Source organism: Schistocerca americana, chromosome 3, assembly GCF_021461395.2.
Source record: "Schistocerca americana isolate TAMUIC-IGC-003095 chromosome 3, iqSchAmer2.1, whole genome shotgun sequence".
NCBI lineage: Eukaryota > Metazoa > Arthropoda > Insecta > Orthoptera > Acrididae > Schistocerca > Schistocerca americana.
The window spans coordinates 537,276,707-537,303,607 of NC_060121.1; the positions used below are offsets into that span (position 1 = coordinate 537,276,707).

A 26,901-nucleotide genomic window follows, 5' to 3' on the forward strand; every position below is an offset into this window, starting at 1 on the left:
TTACTGGTAAAACTTATACTGTTCCCATGTAACCTTCTTGATTTATCAAAGATGAATCAGAATATGGCAACAGCAGCTTCTTCTGCTACAAAGACATTTGGGAACTTGGCCATCCTGCCAACTACTGATATCCTTATTGTATGGATAGAGAGATTCTAAATAGAGTCAATCACAATTACAAAGCAAAATGTGAAGCCTCAGGAAACAGTGTGGATCTCAAAATAAGAGTGATGATTAATCAACACTACGATATAGAGAATCTAAAGGTAAATTTGTACTGACGCGCTGATGGGAGAATTATCCTACCACCGTAAAATACTTCAAGTGCCAAAGTAAGTTTTTTCTCTCTTTTGAAAATGAAAGATGGTGTATTACACCCAGCTAATGTAACTCACCCCAAACCCCCATCATGTCAAATCTCATCTCTAGCTATTCTTCTGCCCACTGATGGACAGCTGTAACTCCATAAGGACAAGAACAGATATGGAAATAGAACAGGCGAAAGCCTCCTGATTTCATACTAACTGGAGTGATCACATAGGCTCAGTAAAGCATGTGGCAGGCTTTGGTTCATTCATAGGATACAGGGATAATATAAAAGTGTGACTACAGCCTAAAATAAGAAGAAACACTTTCTGACACATGTAGATATTGTGTTAGTTTTCTTATTTACGTGGCTGTGGTCTGCTGAGAGTCCAGGGAAACAAGAAAATATAAGAAAACTCCTCTCACAGTAATGCTTCATCTTCTTTGCTGACTTGAGATTTGTATACATAATGGTGCCAAATATTGTAATATTTGTATGTAAGACAATTCCAGCATACATGGCCATGGAGGGAGGGAGAGAGAGAGAGAGAGAGAGAGAGAGAGAGAGAGAGAGAGAGAATCAGTGAATAGTACATTTGCACTAATTATCTACAACACTACAAAATCAGGGCTTACAAACTATTATAGTGTGTTTTCCTTATTGTCAATGCAATTCTGGACTTCCTTCTCAAGTAGACTGTTGTGACTTCACCACCCTAATATTAAAAAAAGATATACAAATCTTTCTTGGAACTATGAAATTCAAAGACTTGCACAGAAAATGTAAGCTATGTTCTTCACTATAAAAATATAATCTCCAGTGCTGCTGTGACTGAAAAGCAACATCTTGTTTACTTATTTTCATTTTATACTTTTCTATGACGATATTCTTTGGAGCATCTCTGTGCATCCACGAAGAATATTCTTTGCCCATAAAAGGGCAATTACAATGATCTGCAGGGTCAGTTAGCATACTACAAGCTTGATGTGGTTTAAGCATTTTGGAATTAACTCTACTGTTCTTGCACACGTATCACCCCCCCCCCCCCCCTCCCCCAATAGTATATAGTATAATATGGACTGATTTCAAAGGGACTGGAGCACTTACTCAGTTCCATCAAAGTTCTATGGCCAAGGAACTTAACCATTCAATAACCTTTTGGAGCAGCCTTTACGAAGTCATTCCAGTTCCCTTCCAAATAATTCTGCTGGGCAAGATGTGTAAGCCATCATGTCACTATCACACTCTTGGTTGTGTATAAAATACCCCATTTATGATGGGATACCTGGCTGGTATCTTGGGTACTTGTTCTTATGTTGTTGAACTGACTCCAGATTTTTCTTGGCAGTTGTATAGCTGTAGTAATTGTTTGTCTGATTCTTCAGGCCTTGTCCAGAAAACTGTGTCCAATTAGCTCTTCAGGCCACCCAGGCTTTCTAGATTTAAGCCCAGTAAATGGAAGATAAGAAATATATTTTTATTGCAATGTTTTTAGTAACCGGTCTGTAGCAAAAATTATTCCATTCTTAGTTCACTCTCTGTTGTTATACAAGATCTGGTGGTGCTATATTACACAAGACATGAAACGTGGAAACTTGTGTTTATTTTATTTTCAATATGTTGTTCGGATGGACATAAATCTCGCTGAGAACTTACTGCAGCCATATAGAAGCTCAGTATCTGCTTACAGAACACACAACTGATAATATTGCTGTATATTAAAGTGTCTGCTTGTGCTCCCCCCCCCCCTCCCCCCTCCTCCAGCTTGTTCCAGTAAACTTTTGATAATGCTATTTCCTCTAAGCATTGGAGAGTGATCAAGTATTTCACCTAAATATTTAGTACATAGGTTGCAGTTTAGCTGTCAACTTCAGCAACTGATACTAAGTTTTATTTCAGAGACCTTGCTCTTTAAGTGGAATATACACATCTTCACTTAAGCAAAGCAACGGAAGCAGTCTTTCTTTGAAAACAGCTTACAAATTCCTCATCATATATGCCAAGACATTCTCCTGCTGAAATATTGTAAATGAATTCAACTGACCTTTCTGTTGTAGTGGATGCTCTTCAGAATCCATCAATATGCAAGGTTCTATACTATACTGAATCCAAACTCACTCAAAAGAGTCCACTAAGCTACTGAATGATACAGGCTACCAAATTGTAGTCAACATTATTGTATCTAACACCTACACAGTCATTGCTACACAACAGGTGAAAGCATGATTTGCCGGAAAATGACAAGTGGGGTCACATTAAGTTTTAATTACCACCTCAAACACATAGTGTTAAATAAGTAATACTTTGTTTGCTTGCAGGTGCATGTATGCCCTCCTGGTACACACTGAAATCCCATGGCTCTGAGCCAAAAGAAAATGGCGCAGCCTACCGACAAAGTAGTGTCTCATGCAGAAATTCTTTTTCCATTTTTGAAGGGGAACAATGCATGCTTAGTTGATAGCAACAGTGTAGCATCATATGACAAAGTGGTTAAATGGAAAAGACACTTCCAGTGTAGTCAACCACATTGGAATGATGAACAAGGAGGCACACCATTTCTGTCAAGAACCAGGAAAAGTTGAGGTCCTGATGCTCGAAGATCAGTGTAACACAATCTAGGCAACAGTGAAAAAAAAGAAAGTCAGTCATGGAACAGTTTTCAAACCTTGGACGACATTTTGAATATGATGCAAGCCGCCACCCAGTGCATGCTGTGAGCTCACATACACTAAAACTGTCAGTCGAACTGAGGTGGAAGTGGAAATTTTATGCTGTGTCAAGGAGCGGTCTTTTTTAGCGATGTAATCACCACAGATAAATGCTGGATGTATCACCATAAACACGATGAATGAGTAAAGCAAGCATGGAAAAAACATGGATAACCACCACCATAAAAGGTGAAGACCCAAGCATCATGGGGCAAGGTGATACTAGGTCTTTTTTGGGACTGCCACTGTGTGGTGCTGACAGATTATGTTCCAATGGGCAATCAGTCACAGGCACATACTATTGAATTACCCTGACAAGAATATGAGAGGCTGTCAAGATGATGTATTGCTGGAAGCTGTCCAAGGGGGTGTTTTTGCTCCATAATGACAAGCCAGCTCATTATGCAAGGGCATAATTACATGTGCTGTTTCTTTGAGCTATCAAATTTTGTTTCACCATCTTCACCTGACACAGCGCCTAGTGACTTTTTCCTCTTTCCTTGGATGAATAAACGATTGTGGCAGGAATGTATAGTAACCAAAATATAGATTTCTAAAAACAAATTCTCTACCATGTCATCAGTAAATGGGAAAATCTGCCACATTGAAGGATGAATACACAGAAAAGAATTAAGGCATCATCAAGCTCCACAGCTGCAATTTGATCTTATCTTTTCAAGGTAGTAAATAAAACTTCATGGCCACCACTTGTGCACTGTTCTACAAATTTACCCCATTTGGACTCTGTCAGGTTATTCCTACCAGGTCATGGAATTTTTCATTAAAGCATAACTGACATACACCAAGGCGACCAAAGTCTTGGGATAACAATATTTGTGCATATAGATGGCGTTAGTGCCACATACACTAGGTAAAAAGAGGGCAGTGTGTTGGAGGAGCTGTCTTATGTACTCACCTGATTCATGTGAAAAGGTTTCAGATGTGATTTGGCCATGCATGGAACATTTCATTTTGAAAATCATTAAAGAACTCAAGAGACTGCTGAGAATAACAGATTTTGGGCATTACCTCTCACCATGGACAATGCAGTGGCCAATGGCCTTCACTTAATGACAGAGCAACAGTGTTTGCATAAGTTGTCAGTGCTACAAGCAAGAATGCATGGAATAACCACAGAAATCAATGTGGGATGTACCACAAATGTATCAACTAGGACAGTGCGGTGAATTTGGAGTTAATGGACTAATGCAGTAGATGACCAATTAGAGTGCCTTCGCCAACAGCATGATATCGCATGCACCGCCTCTACTGCGCTCATGACCATAGCCGATATTCCCTACACATGACTGGAACACTGTGGCCTGGTAAGATGAGTCCCAATTTCAGTTGGTAAGGGCTGTTGGTATGGTTTGAGTGTGGTGCAGACCCCATGGACGCTAGTTGTCAACAAGGCGCTATGCAAACTGGTGATGGCTGTGCTAATATGGAATGGATTGAACCAACCATTGACTGGAAACAGTTTGGCTACTTGGAGACCATCTACAGCCATTCATGGACTCCATATCTCCAAACAATGATTGAATTTTTATGTATGACAATGCACCATGTCACCAGGCCACAACTGTTCACGACTGGTTTGAAGAACATTTTGAGCAATTTGTATGAACGATTTTGTCACCCATTGAACATATATGTGATATAATCGACATGTCAGTTTGAGCACAAAATTCTACATTGAAAACACTTTTGCAATTACGGATAGCTATAGAGGCAGCATGGCTCAATATTTCTGCAAGAGACTTCCCACAAATTGTTGTGACCATGCCATGTCAAGTTGCTGCACTACAATGGACAAAAGAAGGTCTGACACGACATCAGGAGGTACCCCACGATTTTAAGTCACTACAGTGTACTTCTCTCCTGATGCTAAATGAATCCACCCTTAAACACTGGTTTTCTGACATAATTATAGTTTTAATCTCTGCAGTCCCAACCAAAATTAGGTACTGAACTGTGAAATCACTGAGTGATGTAATCACATTATGAAAAGGATAGTTGCTACTCACCATATAGTGGAGATGCTGAGTCGCAGATAAGCACAAAAAAAGACTTGGAAAATGAGGTTTTAGCCAACAATGCATTTGTTGGAAAAATAACCATGCGCGCGCGCACGCACACACACAGTATCTGGCACCTGAAGTCTGACATTTTGGCTTCAGCTGCCGAAGACTGTCGTGTGTGTGTGTGTGTGTGTGTGTGCGCGCGCGTGCACACATTTTCAACAAAGGCCTTGTTGGCCGAAACCACAGTTTCCAACAGCCTCTCCTCTATATGGTGAGTAGCAACTATCTTTTTCGTAATATTATTACAGTCCATCCTGGATTTTCAATTATTTGAGTTATGTAATCATCTTCAAATCAATTTAAAAGCTCCACTCTGCAGGTCTAGAAAGGAATTTTTTTTTACCAGCAATTTCATGTTAATAATGACTGACTAATGCTTGCATCCACAATCACCAACAGAAGGATTAAGTTGCTCCCATTGTAGGAGGAGACTTTAAAATCCGTTATGGTACCATGATACATGTACAATTTGACACTGTTCTGAACACATTTATACTTCAGAACTTAAAATTGGAATTGTCAATGTTGGTTTTTCTTTTTCATAACTTAAACCAGACAAAATCATTAATATGTTAAAAACTCAAGGATCTAATGAATTTCCTGTTTCAGCCATAATAATGTGGGCAAAACTGTGCTGGCTAAGTTCCAGTATGAAACAAATATTTCATTCTAAGTGGTAGATTGGGATATTTAACCGTATGATGGGGTTAGCGTTTTTCAGACTATCATTAGTAAAGTTCACAACTGTTTGACAAACAGCATAATATTTTGGCTTTGAGACACAACTTGAGGATGACTAAAATTGTTTTCAAATACATCCATCCTGGAATATCTGTTGGAAAAATATTACACTATGTTAATATTTTAATGCTGTTAAATAAAATGATGCACTGGGAGGATTTCCAATCATTCAGTACAGACTGACTGCTAAAGAAATGTCACTTTCTGAAACAAGCACATCACAAAACCATATGCACTCCTTATCTCACACATCTGTGTATACCACTAATTACAAGTATAGCATATCATGGAAAGCCATTAAAAACAAAACAAAAAAAATCTTCAGGCTACAGTTATAATGGAATGATTCTAAATGACCCCAGCAGCACGACAATCAGTGCAGAGCAGGACTGGTGAAATAAATCAGTGATACTGCATGCATGTGTGCAACAAAGAGCAGAATGGTGTAGCAATGAAGGGATAAAACATGTTTGTCACAAAGCTGTGACAAGGGCAGCACCAGCAGCAATCCACTACAGACAATAGCTTGCTACCAATTGTACTTTTTTTGCATGATAGTCAGAAAAAAAAGACATCAGCAGACACCTTAATATCAGCTGCTTTTACCTGCCATCCTACATAGGATCAGCAAGACGATTGTCAGAATAGATGAAATTTTTGGTCAAATTGTTGGATTAGATGGCAGGAGAATCACTGACTATTTAACAGATCTTCGTTTTCACATTTCCTTAGTCTTTTACTTTTACTGACGTAAAGCGAGAGTCAATAGTGAAGTTAAAAGTAGCATAGCTGGTAAACACACTGAAATCATTTATTTTGTAACAAATTTTGGAATAGCATCTCTTACTTGGATAACTTCATTTGTCACAATATCAAAGTTGTTTCCTGTTTCAAAACTACCTTGCATGAATGCTTGATTTCTACTACACATTGCTCTTTATGTTCAGGGATCCCTCTAGGATAATAAAAGTATTTTGCACAATATCACCAGTAAATTACAGTAAAGTTTCTACTGACTTCTAACATATTTTTCACTTAATATTCATTGTTTCAAACACACATTGTAGAAAGATATTTGTTGAATTTTTTTTCTCTGAATCTAAACTCTACTGAGCAAATGCCATAACAATGACTATGCCTCATCTCCAATGAGCATGTAAGGCAGTACAACAGACATCTGTAGCAGTAAACATTATAGCAGTATATTAAAGTTCTCTCATTGCATCAAGTGACACCCACTTGAAGACCAAATGGTACTGTTGCTTTGTTTCCTACTTCTCCTATGGTGATTCTACTGAAACTCCTATGATCATTTGTAACTGTTTGTTCTATGATTGAGTAAAACTGTTTACAGTTGAAAAACAACTGTGTAGAATTTTATGGGCATTTAAATGAATGTTCATTTCTTCTTTTGAGCTACATGGGTCACAAATAAAGTTAGTCCAAGTAGATTGTAGTTCGTGTCATTTGTACTGTAAGCTGTAGTCAAACATGGTAGTTTACTTTCTGAAGTGATATCCACAAGTACAACATGATGAAACTTTCAATTTCTCTGACTGAAAACACTGATTGGATGGATAGACCATACACTCAGTTCCTTTTAGACACACATTGACATAAATGATAAAATCTAACAGCACTGTATCCTAAGTACACTCATGATAGTAACACATTTCAAACTTCAAGTACCTGTAGATAACAACTCTTCCCACTCGTTGGGCAATTTCTTTGGTCAGGACAATGTACTGCACTGCTCAGTTGCCCCACTATACATGCATAAGAAGTGCTGATGTGGTGCCAACCTAACACTCTGTGCTGCACTACTCTCGAGCATCACTCCACTACAACCTGGGGCTCAAGCATGGACTGAAATTATCTAACAAGGGGAGGCCGTCAATTGTGAAATTCAGATTCGATTTATACTGCGTATAATAAAAGCTAATGGCCAGAGGTGTAATGTGGCAAAGCACCAAGATGGACTTCTCAGCCATTGTCGAGAAAATCGACAGTTAAAAGAAACCGTTGCGGTGAAATACTCTCTACGATTAACAATTTTCTCCAGCGACATGGCGCAGCGGTAAGCGCTCGGGTTCTTAATCCGAAGGTCGCCGGATCGAATCTCGTGCCATGCAACCTTTTTTTTAGTATTTGTTTTATATATATATATATATATACATACCAACAACCTGACAACAGCTTTCGCATCCCGCAACTACCCTCCCGACCTGGTACAGAAGCAAATAACCAGAGCCACTTCCTCATCCCCTCAAACCCAGAACCTCCCACAGAAGAAACACAACAGTGCCCCACTTGTGACAGGATACTTTCCGGGACTTGATCAGACTTGAGAGACGTCTACAGACGTTAAAGTAACCTCTGGCGTGCCACAGGGGAGTGTTATGGGACCATTGCTTTTCACAATATATATAAATGACTTAGTAGATAGTGTCGGAAGTTCCATGCGGCTTTTCGCGGATGATGCTGTAGTATACAGAGAAGTTGCTGCATTAGAAAATTGTAGCGAAATACAGGAAGATCTGCAGCGGATAGGCACTTGGTGCAGGGAGTGGCAACTGACCCTTAACATAGACAAATGTAATGTATTGCGAATACATAGAAAGAAGGATCCTTTATTGTATGATTATATGATAGCGGAACAAACACTGGTAGCAGTTACTTCTGTAAAATATCTGGGAGTATGCGTACGGAACGATTTGAAGTGGAATGATCATATAAAACTAATTGTTGGTAAGGCGGGTACCAGGTTGAGATTCATTGGGAGAGTGCTTAGAAAATGTAGTCCATCAACAAAGGAGGTGGCTTACAAAACACTCGTTCGACCTATACTTGAGTATTGCTCATCAGTGTGGGATCCGTACCAGGTCGGGTTGACGGAGGAGATAGAGAAGATCCAAAGAAGAGCGGCGCGTTTCGTCACTGGGTTATTTGGTAACCGTGATAGCGTTACGGAGATGTTTAATAAACTCAAGTGGCAGACTCTGCAAGAGAGGCGCTCTGCATCGCGGTGTAGCTTGCTCGCCAGGTTTCGAGAGGGTGCGTTTCTGGATGAGGTATCGAATATATTGCTTCCCCCTACTTATACTTCCCGAGGAGATCACGAATGTAAAATTAGAGAGATTAGAGCGCGCACGGAGGCTTTCAGACAGTCGTTCTTCCCGCGAACCATACGCGACTGGAACAGGAAAGGGAGGTAATGACAGTGGCACGTAAAGTGCCCTCCGCCACACACCGTTGGGTGGCTTGCGGAGTATCAATGTAGATGTAGATGTAGATGTAGACTCTGAATGTAGCTCTCCAGCAGGGATACGACTTCCTCAAATCCTACCCTGAAATGAGATCCATCCTTCATGAAATCCTCGCCACTCCACCACGAGTGTCTTTCTGCCGTCCACCTAACCTTCGTAACCTCTTAGTTCATCCCTATGAAATCCCCAAACCACCTTCCCTACCCTCTGGCTCCTACCCTTGTAACTGCCCCCGGTGTAAAACCTGTCCCATGCACCCTCCCACCAGCAACTACTCCAGTCCTGTAACCCGGAAGGTGTACACGACAAAAGGCAGAGCCATGTGTGAAAGCACCCACGTGATTTACCAACTGACCTGCCTACACTGTAATGCATTCTATGTGGGAATGACCAGCAACAAACTGTCCATTCGCATGAATGGACACAGGCAGACAGTGTTTGTTGGTAATGAGGATCACCCTGTGGCTAAACATGCCTTGGTGCACGGCCAGCACATCTTGGCACAGTGTTACACCGTCCGGGTGTAACGCTGTGCCACTAACACCAACCTATCCGAACTCCGGAGATGGAAACTTGCTCTTCAATATATCCTCTCTTCCCGTTATCCACCACGCCTCAATCTCCGCTAATTTCAAGTTGCCGCCACTCATACCTCACCTGTCATTCAACAACATCTTTGCCTCTGCACTTCCATCTCGACTGACATCTCTGCCCAAACTCTTTGCCTTTACAAATGTCTGCTTGTGTCTGTGTATGTGCGGATGGGTGTGGGTGTGTGTGCGAGTGTGTACTTGTCCTTTTTTCCCCCTAGGGTGGGTCTTTCCGCTCCCGGGATTGGAGTGGCTCCTTGCCCTCTCCCTTGAGACCCGCATCCTTTCGTCTTTCCCTCTCCTTCCCCCTTTCCGGGTGGGGCGGCGGTTTGTTGCGGAGGCTTGAATTTTGTGTGTATGTTTGTGTTTGTTTGTGTGTCTATCGACGTGCCAGCGCTTTCATTTGGTGGGTCGCATCATCTTTGTTTTGTTTTTAGGTATATTTTTCCCATGTGGAATGTTTCCCTAGGATGATGTGACTTGCCGGGCGGGGGCGCTGGCACGTCGATGGACACACGAGCACGGGCATACGCACGGGGTTCGGGCTTTCGCGGCGGACTGTTGCCTCGTCGGGGGGGAGGGGGGGGGGGACAGGGGAATGTGGGTTTTGGGGGAGGGGGTGGGGAGTCGTTCCGGTCCTGGGGGCGGGGGGACTTGCCTTAGGGGGAGGGAGGGACGGGTGTGCGCTCGCGCACACACTCGTGTCCGTCCGCACATGCACGGACACAGGCAGCACATGTCTGCTTGTGTCTGTGTATGTGCGGATGGATATGAGTGTGTGTGCGAGTGTATACCTGTCCTTTTTCCCCCCTAAGGTAAGTCACATCCGCTGGCACGTCGATAGACACACAAACAAACACAAACATACACACAAAATTCAAGCTTTCGCAACAAACTGTTGCCTCATCAGGAAAGAGGGAAGGAGAGGGAAAGACGAAAGGATGTGGGTTTTAAGGGAGAGGGTAAGGAGTCATTCCAATCCCGGGAGCGGAAAGACTTACATTAGGGGGAAAAAAGGACAGGTATACACACACACACACACACACACACACACACACACACACACACACACATATCCATCTGCACATACACAGACACAAGCAGCAAAATCTCCAGTTACTTTCAAGTTCACCTTTATCTCTCCCCATATATTTTTGTTTTCATTTTCATTTCAGCCTCATGTTACACTTTCCACCTTCTAATACCATGCCACCCTCACAACACCCCCACAACGACCCCATTAAGTTTTATTTACATTCCCTCCACAAACATGCCTTCACCCTAGCCAGATTACACTCCCATATTTTATTTTCTCAGGCTTGTCTGACATTTGGCATTACCCCCAAAGGCCTCACACTTAAAATTCCCATCTCTGGCTGTAACCCTTCTTTCCATCAGTCCCTATACCAATTCCAAACTGAACAATCCACAGCCCTCACCCACCAAATCCTTCACCTACACATCAACTCAGCCAATGAACACACCCGTCAACTCCAATCCTTAATAGAAGTCCTCAATCTTTCCTCTCCCACATCCACACTGGCTGTTCAGAGCATCCTCCTACAGGCCAACCGCAAATTAGAACAGCATGCCACCCTCCACCTTAAAAAAACTATCCAATCTTCTGGTTTCCCACCTCCGGAAAGGCAACTCACTCACCCTTCACAACCTTTCCAGCAAACCTCAACCTCCTCTCATTGCACACAGACCCAGTCTCTCACATCTACTCAATCTCCCACTTCCAGCTCCACTGACCCCCAAAACCTCAAAATTCTAATCAACACAATCTGGAACCACAACACCCTAATTCAGTAGTTAACCTTTCCTCCAAACCTCTCTCCAATCTGAAACCTCTGTCCTATCCAAAGGCCTCACCTTCAGCCCCACTCCCAGATTCAACCAAACAGCCCTCGTCAAAGATTTACTGTCCTACACTCGTACTCTCTGCTGGAAATATCACTTTGCCACGAAGAAAAATGATCCTAATCCTACTCCTAATGATCCAACTCCCCAAGACACTATCCAAATTGAACCCTGCCTGGAACAGTTCCGTCCTCCGTCACAGCGGGACCCACCTCCTCTTCCTCAAAATCACCCTCTCCAAACCTTCCAGGAATTTCTGACTTCCAGCCTTGCCTCTCAATCCTTCTTAAAAAACCTTAATCCTACTCCCAACATCACCACTGCTGAAGCCCAGGCTATCCGTGATCTGAAGGCTGACCGATCCATCGTCATTCTTCCGGCAGACAAGGGTTCCACGACCGTAGTACTTGATCGTCGGGAGTATGTGGCTGAGGGACTGTGTCAGCTTTCAGACAACACTACATACAAAGTTTGCCAAGGTAATCCCATTCCTGATGCCCAGGCGGAGCTTCAAGGAATCCTCAGAACCTTAGGCCCCCTACAAAACCTTTCACCTGACTCCATCAACCTCCTGACCCCACTGACACCCCGCACCCCTACCTTCTTCCTAAAATTCACAAACCCAATCATCCCGGCCGCCCCATTGTAGCTGGTTACCAAGCCCCCACAGAACGTATCTCTGCCTACGTAGATCAACACCTTCAACCCATTACATGCAGTCTCCCATCCTTCATCAAAGACACCAACCACTTTCTCGAACGCCTGGAATCCTTACCCAATCTGTTACCCCCGGAAACCATCCTTGTAACCATTGATGCCACTTCCTTATACACAAATATTCTGCACGTCCAGGGCCTCGATGCGATGGAGCACTTCCTTTCACGCCGATCACCTGCCACCCTACCTAAAACCTCTTTCCTCATTACCTTAGCCAGCTTCATCCTGACCCACAACTTCTTCATTTTTGAAGGCCAGACATACCAACAATTAGAGGGAACAGCCATGGGTACCAGGATGGCCCCCTCGTACGCCAACCTATACATGGGTCGCTTAGAGGAAGCCTTCTTGGTTACCCAGGCCTGCCAACCCAAAGTTTGGTACAGATTTATTGATGACATCTTCATGATCTGGACTCTCAGTGAAGAACAACTGCAGAATTTCCTCTCCAACCTCAACTCCTTTGGTTCCATCAGATTCACCTGGTCCTACTCCAAATCCCATGCCACTTTCCTTGACGTTGACCTCCATCTGTCCAATGGCCAGCTTCACACGTCCGTCCACATCAAACCCACCAACAAGCAACAGTACCTCCATTATGACAGCTGCCACCCATTCCACATCAAACGGTCCCTTCCCTACAGCCTAGGTCTTCGTGGCAAACGAATCTGCTCCAGTCCGGAATCCCTGAACCATTACACCAACAACCTGACAACAGTTTTCGCATCCCGCAACTACCCTCCCGACCTGGTACAGAAGCAAATAACCAGAGCCACTTCCTCATCCCCTCAAACCCAGAACCTCCCACAGAAGAACCACAAAAGTGCCCCACTTGTGACAGGATACTTTCCGGGACTGGATCAGACTCTGAATGTGGCTCTCCAGCAGGGATACGACTTCCTCAAATCCTACCCTGAAATGAGATCCATCCTTCATGAAATCCTCCCCACTCCACCAAGAGTGTCTTTCTGCCATCCACCTAACCTTCGTAACCTCTTAGTTCATCCCTATGAAATCCCCAAACCACCTTCCCTACCCTCTGGCTCCTACCCTTGTAACTGCGCCCAGTGTAAAACCTGTCCCATGCACCCTCCCACCACCACCTACTCCAGTCCTGTAACCCGGAAGGTGTACACGATCAAAGGCAGAGCCACGTGTGAAAGGACCCACGTGATTTACCAACTGACCTGCCTACAATGTGACACATTCTATGTGGGAATGACCAGCAACAAACTGTCCATTCACATGAATGGACACAGGCAGACAGTGTTTGTTGGTAATGAGGATCACCCTGTGGCTAAAAATGCCTTGGTGCACGGCCAGCACATCCTGGCACAGTGTTACACTGTCCGGGTTATCTGGATACTTCCCACTAACACCAACCTATCTGAACTCCGGAGATGGGAACTTGCCCTTCAATATATCCTCTCTTCACGTTATCCACCAGGCCTCAATCTCCGCTAATTTCAAGTTGCCGCCACTCATACCTCACCTGTCATTCAACAACCGTGACTTAGGAAACAGGAAAAAACTGAAATTTAAAACCAGCAGCAATGGGAACAAAGTCATAAAATTTGAGAAACTAAAAGCAGAAGGAATGCTTAAAAATCCACTACAGAAAGGGGTTGGTTGTCCCCAAAAAAAGCTTCAAATGACTGAAGTCATTTCACTGTCACTAATAAACTGGAGAACGCGGTCGGCTGAGCGCGTGTCATCTGCTAAAATCGACGATAGATCAGGCGATAGCTGTAGACGGGAGCGTAACGGATTAAAATAGGGGCATTCAATTAAAAGGTGTCTGACCGTCCCCAGCTGAGAGCAGTGGGGACAGAGTGGGGGAGGATCACCGCTTAAAAGATGTCGATGGCTAAAAAGACAGTGCCCTATCCGGAGTCTAGCTAAAATTACCTCCTCCCGACGACGCGTTCGGGAGGAAGAGGTCCAAGCGCAAGGAAGGGCTTTCACTTCCCGCAATTTATTATGGGGAAGTGTTGACCAATGCGCATGCCATAAATGAGCAACTTGGCGACATAAACCGCTCCGTAGATCGGTGAAGGGAAGCGACTGAATAGCTGGCCGAAGAAGAGAGACTGCAGCCTTGGCCGCTATATCGGCCGCCTCATTCCCACAGATACCAGCGTGTCCCGGGAGCCAGAGGAACGCCACCGAGACGCCCCCCAGGTGGAGCAAGCGCAGACAGTCCTGAATCCGGTGGACCAGAGGGTGCACAGGGTAAAGAGCTTGGAGACTGAGGAGAGAGCTGAGAGAATCTGAGCAGATTACGTACTGTATCCGCTGATGGCGGCGGATGTAGTGGACAGCCTGGGGAACAGCGTAAAGCTCCGCAGTATAAACCGAACACTGGTCGGGAAGCCGAAGGTGATTTGGGGTGTCGCCAACAATATAGGCACTCCCTACACCTAACGATGTTTTCGAGCCGTCGGTGTAAATAAATGTGGCGTCAGTCATTTGTGCACATAGAGCAGCAAATGCCCGACGGTAAACAAGTGTAGGGGTACCACCCTTGGGAAACTGACATAGGTCACGGAGCAAGTAGATCCGGGGACGGAGTCAAGGCGGTGCTGTACCCCAAGTTGTCAAGAAGGTTTTAGGAAAGCGGAAGGAAAGAGAATGGAGCAGTTGACGGAAGTGGACTCCCGGGGGCAGTAGGGAGGAGGAGCGGCCTGAATACCCTACATCAAAGGAGGCGTCGAAAAAAAGGTCATGGGCTGGATTAGCAGGCATGGAAGACAGATGGCTAGCATAACGACTCAGAAGGACTGCCCGCCGATTGGACAGCGGAGGTTCAGCAGTCTCAGCATAAAGGCTTTCCACAGGGCTGGTGTAAAAAGCTCCAGACACTAAACGTAATCCACGGTGGTGGATAGAGTCGAGACGCCGAAGAATAGACGGCCGAGCAGAGGAGTAGACTATGCTTCCATAATCCAATTTCGAGCGCACTAAGGCGCGATAGAGGCGGAGAAGGACCACTCGGTCCGCTCCCCAGGAGGTACCATTCAGGACACGGAGGGTGTTAAGGGAACGCAGACAGCGAGCCGAAAGATAGGAAACGTGGGAGGACCAGCACAGTTTTCTGTCAAACATAAGACCCGAGAATTTAGCGACGTCGGAAAACGGAAGGTTGACAGGACCTAGATGTAAGGAGGGCGAAAGAAACTCCTTACGTCGCCAAAAATTAACACAAACGGTCTTACTGGGTGAGAAACGGAAGCCGGTTTCGATGCTCCACGAGTGGAGGCGATCGAGACATCCTTGAAGACGTCGTTCAATAAGGCTTGTCCGTTGAGAGCTGTAGTAGATCGCAAAATCGTCCACAAAGAGGGAGCCCGAGACATCAGGAAGGAGACAATCCATAATTGGATTTATGGCGATGGCAAAAAGTACAACACTTAGCACGGAGCCCTGGGGTACCCCGTTTTCTTGGGAGAAAGTACGGGAGAGAGTAGTGTTCACCCGCACCCTAAATGTGCGCTCTGCCATAAATTCGCGAACAAAAAGGGGCAGCCGGCCTCGAAAGCCCCAAGAGAACAGTGTGCGGAGGATGCCTGTCCTCCAACAGGTATCGTATGCTCTCTCCAGATCAAAAAATATTGCTACCGTTTGGCGTTTCCGGAGAAAATTGTTCATGATATAAGTGGAGAGAGCAACAAGATGGTCAACTGCAAAACGATGCTTTCGGAATCCGCATTGGGCAGGTGTTAAAAGACTGCGGGATTCCAGCCACCAAGCTAAACGGTAATTCACCATACGCTCTAAAACCTTACAGACACTACTCGTGAGAGAAATGGGGCGATAGCTAGAGGGGAGATGTTTGTCCTTTCCAGGTTTTGGAACGGGAACGACAATAGCTTCCCGCCATTGTCTGGGAAAAGTACTGTCGGTCCAAATTCGATTATAAAGGCGAAGGAGGAAACACAGACTATGGGTGGATAAATGCAGCAACATTTGGACATGGATACCATCCGGTCCTGGGGCGGAGGAGCGAGAAGAAGAGAGGGCATGTTGGAGTTCCCGCATGGAGAAAACAGTATTGTAGCTTTCGTGATTTTGAGAGGAGAAAGCAAGATGTCGCACTTCCGCTGCACGTTTCTTCGGGAGAAATGCTGGCGGGTAATTGGAAGAGCTCGAAATCTCAGCAAAGTGCTGACCCAATGAGTTAGAAATTGTGACGGGGTCCACTAAGGTATCATGCGCGACAGTGAGCCCAGAGACCGGGGAGAAACTAGGCGCGCCTGAGAACCGTCGAAGCCGACTCCAAACTTCCGAGGAGGGAGTGAAGGTGTTAAATGAGCTAATAAAGAATTTCCAGCTTGCCTTCTTGCTATCGCGGATGACGCGACGGCATCGCGCACGGAGCTGCTTATAGCGGATACAGTTGGCCAAAGTAGGATGGTGACGGAAAACGCGAAGAGCACATCGCCGCTCACGTATTGCGTCACGGCATGCCTCGTTCCACCAAGGAACTGGGGGGCGCCGGGGCAATTCGGAGGTGCGTGGTATTGAACGTTCCGCAGCTGTAAGAATAACAGCGGTAATATGTGTGACCTCATCGTCGACGCTCGGAAAGCGACGGTCATCGAATGTCGCTAGAGACGAAAAAAGTGTCCAATCGGCTTGGGCAAACTTCCAGCGTCGCGGGCGCATATATGGCAGTTGAGGCTGCAGTCTAAGGACACATGGAAAGTGGTCACTCGAGTGTGTATCATCAAGGGCGAACCATTCGAAGCGCCGAGCTACAGGAACAGTACCGACCGCAAGGTCCAAATGAGATAAATGTGTCGTGGAGGCAGACAAAAATGTGGGGACCCCAGTGTTGATCCGCTTGGTGGAAGATGTCTAGCAATAGGGAGCCACGTGGACAAGGATGTGGAGATCCCCAAAGCGGGTGGTGGGCATTGAAGTCCCCAACCAGCAAATAGGGGGGTGGAAGCTGACCAAGAAGATGAAGGAGATCAGCTCGTGCCATTGGTGTGGACGATGGAATGTATACAGTACAAAGAGAGAACGTGTATCCACAAAGAGAAAGACGGACGGTGACAGCTTGGAAGGAACTGTTTAAGGGGATTGGGTGATAATGGAGAGTTTCATGGAGAAGAATCATGAGTCCTCCATGTGCTGGGGTGCCTTCAACAGAGGGGAGGTCATATCGGACGGACTGAAAATGAGGGAGAACAAAGCGGTCATGGGGACGCAGCTTTGTTTCCTGAAGACAGAAGATGACCGGCGAGTAGGATCGTAAGAGGATCGACAATTCATCCCGATTGGCTCGAATGCCGCGGATATTCCAGTGGATAATGGACATAGGGTGAACAGAAAATTGAGGACTGTGACCAAGGTCGCTGTCAACTCAACGACTGCTCAGAGCTTGCGACCGACAGCATGGAATGGCATTCAGCCGAAGGCAGAAGATCCTGATCCATAGGTTGGTCAGGAGCAGCTCCTGCCACCAGCGATCGGTCGGTTGACCGGCCACCAGCAGTGCGCCTCGGCGACACAGAGGACGGCCGAGGGCGATTTCCGCCAGGTGGTGCTGTAGATGGGACACGCCTTGGCGGAGGAGAGGAACTGGGTTTCTTTGTAGCCTTCTTGGAAGTATGATGTTTAGATGAAGCAGGAACCGATGGTTGTGAAGTTGCGGTACGTAAAAACTCTTCACGAGTATGCTCTGTTTTCGAAGACTTCGTGTCTGACTTGTGGGCTCGAGATTTATCAGAACCCGACGAAGGGTGAGCCATAGAGTGGGCAGGAGATAGCGGGGAGGTTGAACGGGCGATCTTTGCGCTGGCCGATCTGACGACCGTGGCACTAAAAGTGAGGTCGCAAGTCTGCGTGGCCGCCTCCTTTGTTGGCCGAGGAGAAGCAAGGACAGTGCTGTATTTTCCTTTCTGAGGCACGGTGGGCTGTTGACTGGCGAATAATTTTCGAGCAGAAAAGGTCGACACCTTTTCCTTTACTCTGATTTCCTGGATGAGCTTTTCGTCCTTAAAAACGGGACAATCTCGAGAGGAAGCAGCTTGGTCACCCATACAGTTGATGCAGCGAGGGGATGGAGGCAGACAAGCACCCTCATGGGCATCCCCGCCACACGTAACACATTTGGCCGGATTGGAACAGGACTGGCTGGTGTGATTGAACCGCTGACACCGATAGCAACGCGTAGGGTTTGGGACGTAAGGGCGAACGGAAATTATCTCATAGCCTGCTTTGATTTTTGATGGGAGTTGAACTTTGTCAAATGTCAAGAAGACAGTGCGGGTTGGAATGATGTTTGTGTCAACCCTCTTCATAACCCTACGAACAGCCGTTACGCCCTGGTCAGACAGGTAGTGCTGAATTTCTTCGTCAGACAAGCCATCAAGGAAGCGTGTATAAACGACTCCACGCGAGGAATTTAAAGTACGGTGCGGTTCCACCCGGACAGGGAAGGTGTGTAGTAGTGAGGTACGCAGTAATTTTTGTGCCTGGAGGGCACTGACTGTTTCTAACAACAGGGTGCCATTCCGTAATCTGGAACAAGACTTTACAGGACCTGCAATTGCGTCGACACCTTTCTGAATAATGAAAGGGTTGACCGTGGAGAAGTCGTGACCTTCGTCAGACCGAGAAACAACAAGGAACTGTGGCAACGATGGAAGAACTGACTGTGGCTGAGACTCAGTGAACTTACGTTTGTGAGCAGACAAAGTGGAAGGTGAGGAAACCATTGCGGAAGAATCCCCCATGATTACCGGCGTCTCCAATGGCGCGCTCCTCCCTTGTGGGGGCCCTCTCTGAGGGCACTCCCGCCTTAGGTGATTGTTCACACCTCAGGTCACACCTCCCGACAAACGGACGGAGGGACCAATCGGCACTTTCGGAAGGTATCAGCTCGGGTAATCACCCCTCCCTGGGCCTGGCCGTTACCAGGGGGTACGTACGTGTCCTACCTGTCTACCCGGGGAGGGGAATTACGCGTTACCCCGTCACCGGCTACGCATGGAAGTGCGTGGGTCGGCCTTCAGACACGCACAGGGAGGAAGAAAGAGAAAGGGAAAGGAAAGAAGAGGGGGTCTCAAACGCCGCAGTGGAGAAAAGGGTAAAGAGAAGAGGTAAGGAAAAGAGAAGGACAAAGGAAGGAAGAAGACATACAAGCAAGGAAGGCGAAGAATGCGGTACATTTACAAGCGACCGTCTCCGGACGTAGGCACAAACCATACTCCCAGAGGGGGAGAAAGGGAAGGAAAGAGCCAGAGGTGAGGGGGGGGGGGGGGGGGCGAAGACAGGGGATGGGGAAGGATGCGGAAAGGGAAGGTATGCAGCCCGGAAAAGAAGGAAGGCCACATTAGCTCGGGACCCCGTGCTCGCTACGCACGTATCCACAAAAGAGTTGTGGATCCCCTGGGGGGTCAGCCTCGACTGACATCTCTGCCCAAACTCTTTGCCTTTCAGTATGTCTGCTTGTGTCTGTATATGTGTGGATGGATATGTGTGTGTGTGTGTGTGTGTGTGTGTGCTCGCGCGCGCGAGTGTATACCCGTCCTTTTTCCCCCCTAAGGTAAGTCTTTCCGCTCCCGGGATTGGAATGACTCCTTACCCTCTCCCTTAAAACCCACATCCTTTCGTCTTTCCCTCTCCTTCCCTCTTTTCTGATGAAGCAACCGTTGGTTGTGAAAGCTTGAATTTTGTGTGTATGTTTGTGTTTGTTTGTGTGTATATCGACCTTTATGCATATAATAAGTTGTTGAAAGTCGTTTGTCGTGAAAAAACTGGCGACTTCGAACATCATTATGTTTTCCGCAAACAAAGTTGTATTTCACAAATGTTATTAATTGTCTTCATAACGTTTACCACGTATAGTTAACGGAAGACGTAGAAACGAATACGTATAGTGTAAGTCAAACGTTCGAATTAGTATAGAGACCCCACGAACACAAATTTGCTGTGGCAGGTATGAAATATAAACTCCGTTACTCACTCATTACAATTGAAGGACAGATGTTGAATGGGCAGAAACGAGCCGCCGCATAACTGCGTAGTTGCCTGCTAACTTCGAAAGAAGGTAGATGCGGTCCCTGGCGCAACTTATAACATCGTCAAAAATCAGTGCGTATGTGACAGCTTTGGTACACCCTGTTAAACAACTTATTATATGCATAATTGTTGCAACTGATTGCCAGGAATTTTTTGTATATAGATGTCTGCTTGTGTCTGTGTATGTGGTGATGGATGTGTGCGTGTGTGTGCGAGTGTAAACCCCTTTTTCCCCCTAAGGTAAGTCTTTCCGCTCACGGTATTGGAATGACTCCTTACCCTGTCCCTTAAAACCCAAATCCTTTCGTCTTTCCCTCCCCTTCCCTATTTCCTGATGAGGCAACAGTTTGTTGCGAAAGTTTGAATTTCATGTGTATGTTTGTGTGTCTATCGACCTGCCAGCACTTTCGTTCGGTAAGTCACATCATCTGTGTTTTTAGCTATATTTTTCCCACGTGGAATGTTTCCATATATATATATATATATATATATATATATATATATATATATATATATATATATATATGTGTGTGTGTGTGTATATACATTTGAATTACAAAAAACAAATAATAAAAAAAATTGCATGGCGCGAGATCCGATCCGGCGACCTTCAGATTACGAACCCGAGCGCTTACCGCTGCGCCACAACGCTGTAGAAAATTATTAATCGTAGAGAGTATTTCACTGCAACGGTTTCTTTTAACTGTCAATTTTCTCAACAACGGCTGAGAAGTGCATCTTGGTCCTTTGCCATGAGCTTTTATTATGCGCAGTATAAATCAAATCTGAATTTCACAATTGGCGGCCTCCCCTTGTAAGACAGACAGTGCATTACAAATAAGTAATCATTCTACACTTAAATTTGGATTTTTTTGTGAAGTTCTAAACTACTCTGTTTTCTTGTGGAAATTGTTACCAGAGGCAGTTTTGCTTTTGGTGGAGGTGGTGATGGGGGGGTGGGGGTGGGGGGGTGGATACTGTTGGTGGAGGTAGGGGGTGCTGGTGGTGGGGTTGGAAGCTGGCAGTGGTGGTGGTGGTGGTGGTGGTGGTGGTAGCAGCAGACATTATCACCTAGAACACTCTTACCCATATACTTTATTTCATTTTTGCTTTCATTTTTTGACTGTCTATCTTCTATTAAAATTAAAAATTTGACTCACACACTCGTCTTGTATTTGGATGAAGTAGTGCCCCACCCCTACCAGCCATCCTCACTAATGCTTACCATGGGTTCCTCACAATCTTCTCAGGTGATTATACCCTTAATCAGATCGCAGCTCTTCTGTATCTCTGTCCAGATTACTGAGTTATCCATTTGTATTGTAGGACTTTGGCAGAATTAGAAACCCAGATTGAGCTTCCTTTTACGTTACTTGCGACCTATCACATCTCACTTTATATACCATACGTAAAGTAAAGATTTTGTGATAGGACAATTCACACCTCTAATGACAGTGTCTTGTGTTGTTGATTTCACTGCTTTTACTACTGTATTTTTCTGCAATAAGGAAGAATTGACTAGTCAGTCACTGTCCTGACTGAACTGCTCTTTATCTCCATCTTCCATGCACTTTAGGTCTGATCCACCCTCTTAGAAAGAAACTTGCAGTTCCAAATCAATGAACTAAGTATTTATTCTCATGTGTTCTAGTCGACCTTACTACAGTTTCCTTCCAGCCTGATGGGCATTAATAATAAATAAAATTATTTTATTGTACTTCTGTACTGATGTTAAGTGAAGATTTCTCATTAAAGTTAAACCATCTTACTGACAACAATTACATATTGTCTCTGACACTGTAACTGGTGACCTTTGTTGTTATTAACTTTATTTTATATAAATTAATTTTTCACATTCCTTCATGATCTTGAATTCTTTGCAAATATTAGCCTTTAAAGTGTTTAAATCAAGGTTATGAATGTCATATTTAGAAAAAGAACCCGAATGTTAAGTACCTCTGGTGAGTCAAAGGGGTATTTTGAACTAAATTTGAACTGGAGTTGGAACTGCTCGCCCTCATATAGTGTACCTTGTGCACCATCCATCTGAATAATCCATCTGGAAAAGAAAAGAGAGAAATACAAAAATAATGATTAATACTAATGTAACTGACTTCCAATGGCCCTTGTTGTCTATAATTCAACAAATATATTTCCAGCCTTAATACATAAAACACAGGAAACAATATCTACAAGTAAGGGTACATGAATATAAGAAACATTGTGTTTGCCATTCCACTCCAAATGGCCATTTCAAAAACAAATCATGTAAAGGCTGATACAAAAATGAGGTAGAAACAGTGAAGAATGAAAAAGCACTAGAATCCCATTAAAGTCTCAGTACAGTGACATACACAAATCCCTAAAAAAAAAAAAAAAAAACTGAATGCAAATCGAGGACTATAATATATATATTACTTAAGAATGATTCTTCTATGACATGGACGGAGTTGTCAAGCAGATATTGATTTATGTTAGTACTTTTGCTTTCAAACTGTAACTGATTGTTTTCAGCAAATTTCATAAGAAAGTCCTGTGAAGTTCCAAAGAGAGAAAGGCTGGCCATTACTGCCAGTAACTACATTTAAAAGCAAACATCTGTTCCTAGCCTTTGGAACTATTAGTTCTTTCCTCGAGAAGGAAAGCAGGGTAGTTTGGGGACGGTCAGAAAGGAGAAACAGGTCACTCAGACCCATGCATGGGAGGAACCCACCTGTAGAGGGGACAAGGAGAAACAAAAATCAAGATCACTTTTAAATGTGTTAATCGGCAGTACTGGAATTTCACCTCCTAAAGGTAAGCAGTGGCCAGCCACTCAGTCACTTTGCAATTTTATTGATTTCTAATGCGAATTTTTCTTCTGATACTATTAATGTACTGTCACGCTTTATTTGGTATGCCAAATCATTTGAAAACCTATCCTTAAAAGATTCTAGAAAGAACATCATATATTATCATTATTATATGCTACTGTTGAATGAACACTTTCTTCCTCATCTGTATCAACATACATTGTGCTCAGACACATGTAATACATCAAATCTCTTTTCAAGCAAGAAGAAAGGAATGAAGCTCAGAATTCAGTAGCCCCCTCCTTCTAATCTACAAGACTAACATGACCTGTGCATGGAGATTCGATGCCATCTATTACTGTCCACATACTAAATGTGTGTAAAATCCATTATATCAAAAGGCACTGCACTCAGATCAATGTTTTTCTAATGAACATATTTCATCCCTGACATGAACTTCTGAATGCCTTGCAAACTACATCAGCTGACACTAAAACATAACTAATGGGTTCACAATGTTATCCAGACACAAATTTCTTACATGTGGAAAAAGGTGGAAGTCAGAGGGTACAAAATCTTGTAAATCAGATTAGTGTTCTAACAATTTGTATTTCAAATCCCTTTGCTTTACCATTACACTATATTCACTCCAGGCCTCTTCTCACACATTTTCATCCAGCTGAGGTAATAAATAAAAATAACTCCTTTTACATCCTAAGAAACACTGGCTATAAACTTTCTGGCAAAAGAAATCAACTTCATCTTTTATGACGGAGGTCCATCAGTTTCCAAAGTTATAATCACCAAGTTCATTCTGGTTGACTGATGCTTCAGCCACAGTTTTAAACTGGCACTAGAAACAACTTTAAAAAGTTTCAACGATGCTGATAAATTGCTCTCCACATATGCTTTTGGTCATATTTCAACAAATTTGACACCCAGCTTGGGCAAAACTTTATCCTATTTCTAATTTGAAAACTAATATGCTATTTTTATTGATATGCCTATGGTTCAGCATGTCATACACATTCAGCAGCTGATCAAACAGATGTGTTTCAAGTATTGCCAGAATCAGAAACAAAATTCAGTGTCAATGCAAAATAAAACCTACTTTGAAATGTCTACTGCAGTTGCTTGTTTTACTGTACAATGACACTGATCTTTGGGTCTGACTATGGCAGTAACTGAAAGATGCCATGACATAACATAATTAACAAAAAAATTTTGTTGTTGACTATGGGATTAAAAAATTAAATCACCCATCCCTCATCCGGGTCTAGCATGTGGTGGGAGGCTCCCAATCCCAACCATATTTACCTCATCTCAAAAGCAGTTTAAAACATTAGAGCTGCAAATGAAACCAGAGTTAGTGGCCACAGACACAATTCTGTTTGTTTTGTTTTGTTTTGTTTTAGGGCACAAAAACAACTAGTGTCATACACGTCCAAGTCACAACTGTAGAACATGAAGACAAAGAGAGGAGTTAAAAACGAAGGGGGAAGACAGCTAAAAACAGGGATGTGGAGAAAGGTCTATAAAATATGCCATAGAGAAAAAGAGGTCCTGAACTAAAGATTAAATGTCCTTCACTGTATTGCTATGACAGATAAAAAGTACAATGCAGCCGACAGCCCATGCATAGTTCGTTAAAACGGCCAATAACTCAAACGACAAACACAAATGAGAATGTAAGTATTTAAAAAAATGGCATTCCATCAGGAAATGGCGGACCGTCAAAGGTTGAGGCCACTGAGCACAAAGTGATGGGGGAGCACCACTTAACAAATGGTGATGGCTAAGAACACAAGTGTCCTAGCTAAAACGATTTTCTCATGGCGAGAGGGCCAAGAGGAGGTCGTCCAAACTGCTGGGAGAGGTTTAATTCCCCGGAGCTTGTTCCCATGAAGGGAGGACCAGCGGTGATGCCAAAGTGACATGACCTATTGACAGGCGGCAACACAGACATCATTAGAGGAAATATTAGAACTAGTGGGCTGAGGTACGGGGACTGCAACCTTGGCAGCAGCCTCGTTTCCTGTCAGACTGACACGAACTGGAACCCACATACACATAACAGGGACTCCATCAAGAGTTGGCAAGTAACAGCTTTCATGGACCAGTTGCACTAAGGGATGTATGGTGTACAGCACACAAAGGCTTTGTAGGGCACTGAGACACACTGAGTAGATGACACAATTGAAACGCCTGTGTCACCGGAGGTACTGCGTGGCCTGATACGGGGCAAAGAGCTCTGCTGTAAATACTAAGCAGTGTTCCAGAAGCCGATATCAAAATATTTCGGTGCCAATGACGAAGGCACACCCGACACCATGATCAGTCCGAGAGCCATTAGTGTATACAAAGGTACTCCGCGAAGTTCCGTGAGAAGGTCGTGAAAGTGAAGGCGATAGAGCGAGGCAGGAGTAGTGTCCTTAGGAAGCAAATGATGGCCAAGGTGAGCACGAACCGCCGCACGAAGCCAAGGTGGTGAAGGGTTCATACCCATCAGGAAAGTGGAAGGCAGCGTGAAGTTAAGCTGCCGGAGCAACAGCCGAAAGCGAACTCCAGGAGGTAACAGAGAAGAGGGATGTGCCCCATACTGACGATCAAAGGAGTCATCTAAGGAGGAGGTGTATGATGGGTAGCCACGCATGGCAGATAAATGGCATGCATATCTGCTGAAGAGAAAGTCATGGTGGTCGGACAGAGGTAGTTCGGCAGCTTCTGCGTACAGAATCTCAGTCCGACTAGTATAAAAGGCACCAGTCGCCAAATGGATGCCACGATGGTGCACAGAATGAGACGGCATAAGAGGGATTGATGTGCAGATGCACAAATGAAACACCCATAGTAGAGTTTCCAACGGACAAGGGACCAGTACAAATGTAAGAGAGTGATTTGATCTGCTCTCCAGGAAGTACCACAGAGGATACTTAGGACACTGAGGGACTGCGTACAGCAGGCTGCCAGGTAAGACATATGGGAGGACCTAGAAAGTTTACTATTGAGCGTCAGCCCCAGGAATTTCGTACTTTCAATGAATGGAAGAGCAACAGGCCCAAGATGTAAAGACGGTGGAAGAAACCAATTGCACCGCCAGAAATTCATTCAAACGGTTTTGCCAGTGAAAATTGAAAGCCTCTGTCAATGCTCCATGAGTAAATATGATCAAGACATAGCTGAAGATGAAGCTCAATGAGACACGTCAGTGGAGAACTGCAATAGATGGCAAAATCGTCAATGAAAAGGAAGCAGGAGATACCTGGTGGGAGACAGGCCATAATAGGGTTACTGGCGACAGCAAAGAGGATGACACACAGGATGGAACCCTGAGGCACACTATTTTCCTGGATAAAGGTGTCTGACAATGCAGGACCTACACGTACCTTGACAAGTCAGTCTTTTAAAAATTCCTGACGGAAATGGGGCAGGCAGGCATGGAAGCCCGACATGTAGAGAGTGCAGAGGATACCAGTCCTCCAGCAGGTATCGTAGGCTTTCTCCAAATCAGAAAACACGGCCACAATCTGAGATTTCCGCATAAAACCATTCATAATATGGGTGGACAAAGTGACAAGATGGTCAACTGCAGAACAACACACTCGAAATCCACACTGTGCAGTGGTTAGTAAATTGCAAGGCTGAGCCATCATACCAGCCAAGCATGAATCATATGTTCCATCACCTTGCATACACAGCTGGTGAAAGAAATGGGGCGGCTGCTAGAAGAAAGGTGTTTGTCCTTACCAGGCTTAGGTATGGGTATGACAGTGGGTTCACACCATGGTCTGGGAAACACACC

General features: G+C 44.6%; 1 protein-coding gene across 3 annotated transcripts in view; it reads right to left on the minus strand.

The window, feature by feature from the left end:
* Positions 1-26,901, minus strand: part of LOC124605450 (ubiquitin-conjugating enzyme E2 W) — a 109,157-nt gene that overhangs the window by 48,339 nt on the left and 33,917 nt on the right. For all 3 annotated transcript variants that reach the window (XM_047137129.1, XM_047137131.1, XM_047137130.1), the window contains exon 3: positions 22,264-22,366. In XM_047137129.1, coding sequence (XP_046993085.1) covers positions 22,264-22,366 — 103 coding nt within the window. The remainder of the gene's footprint in view (positions 1-22,263; positions 22,367-26,901) is intronic.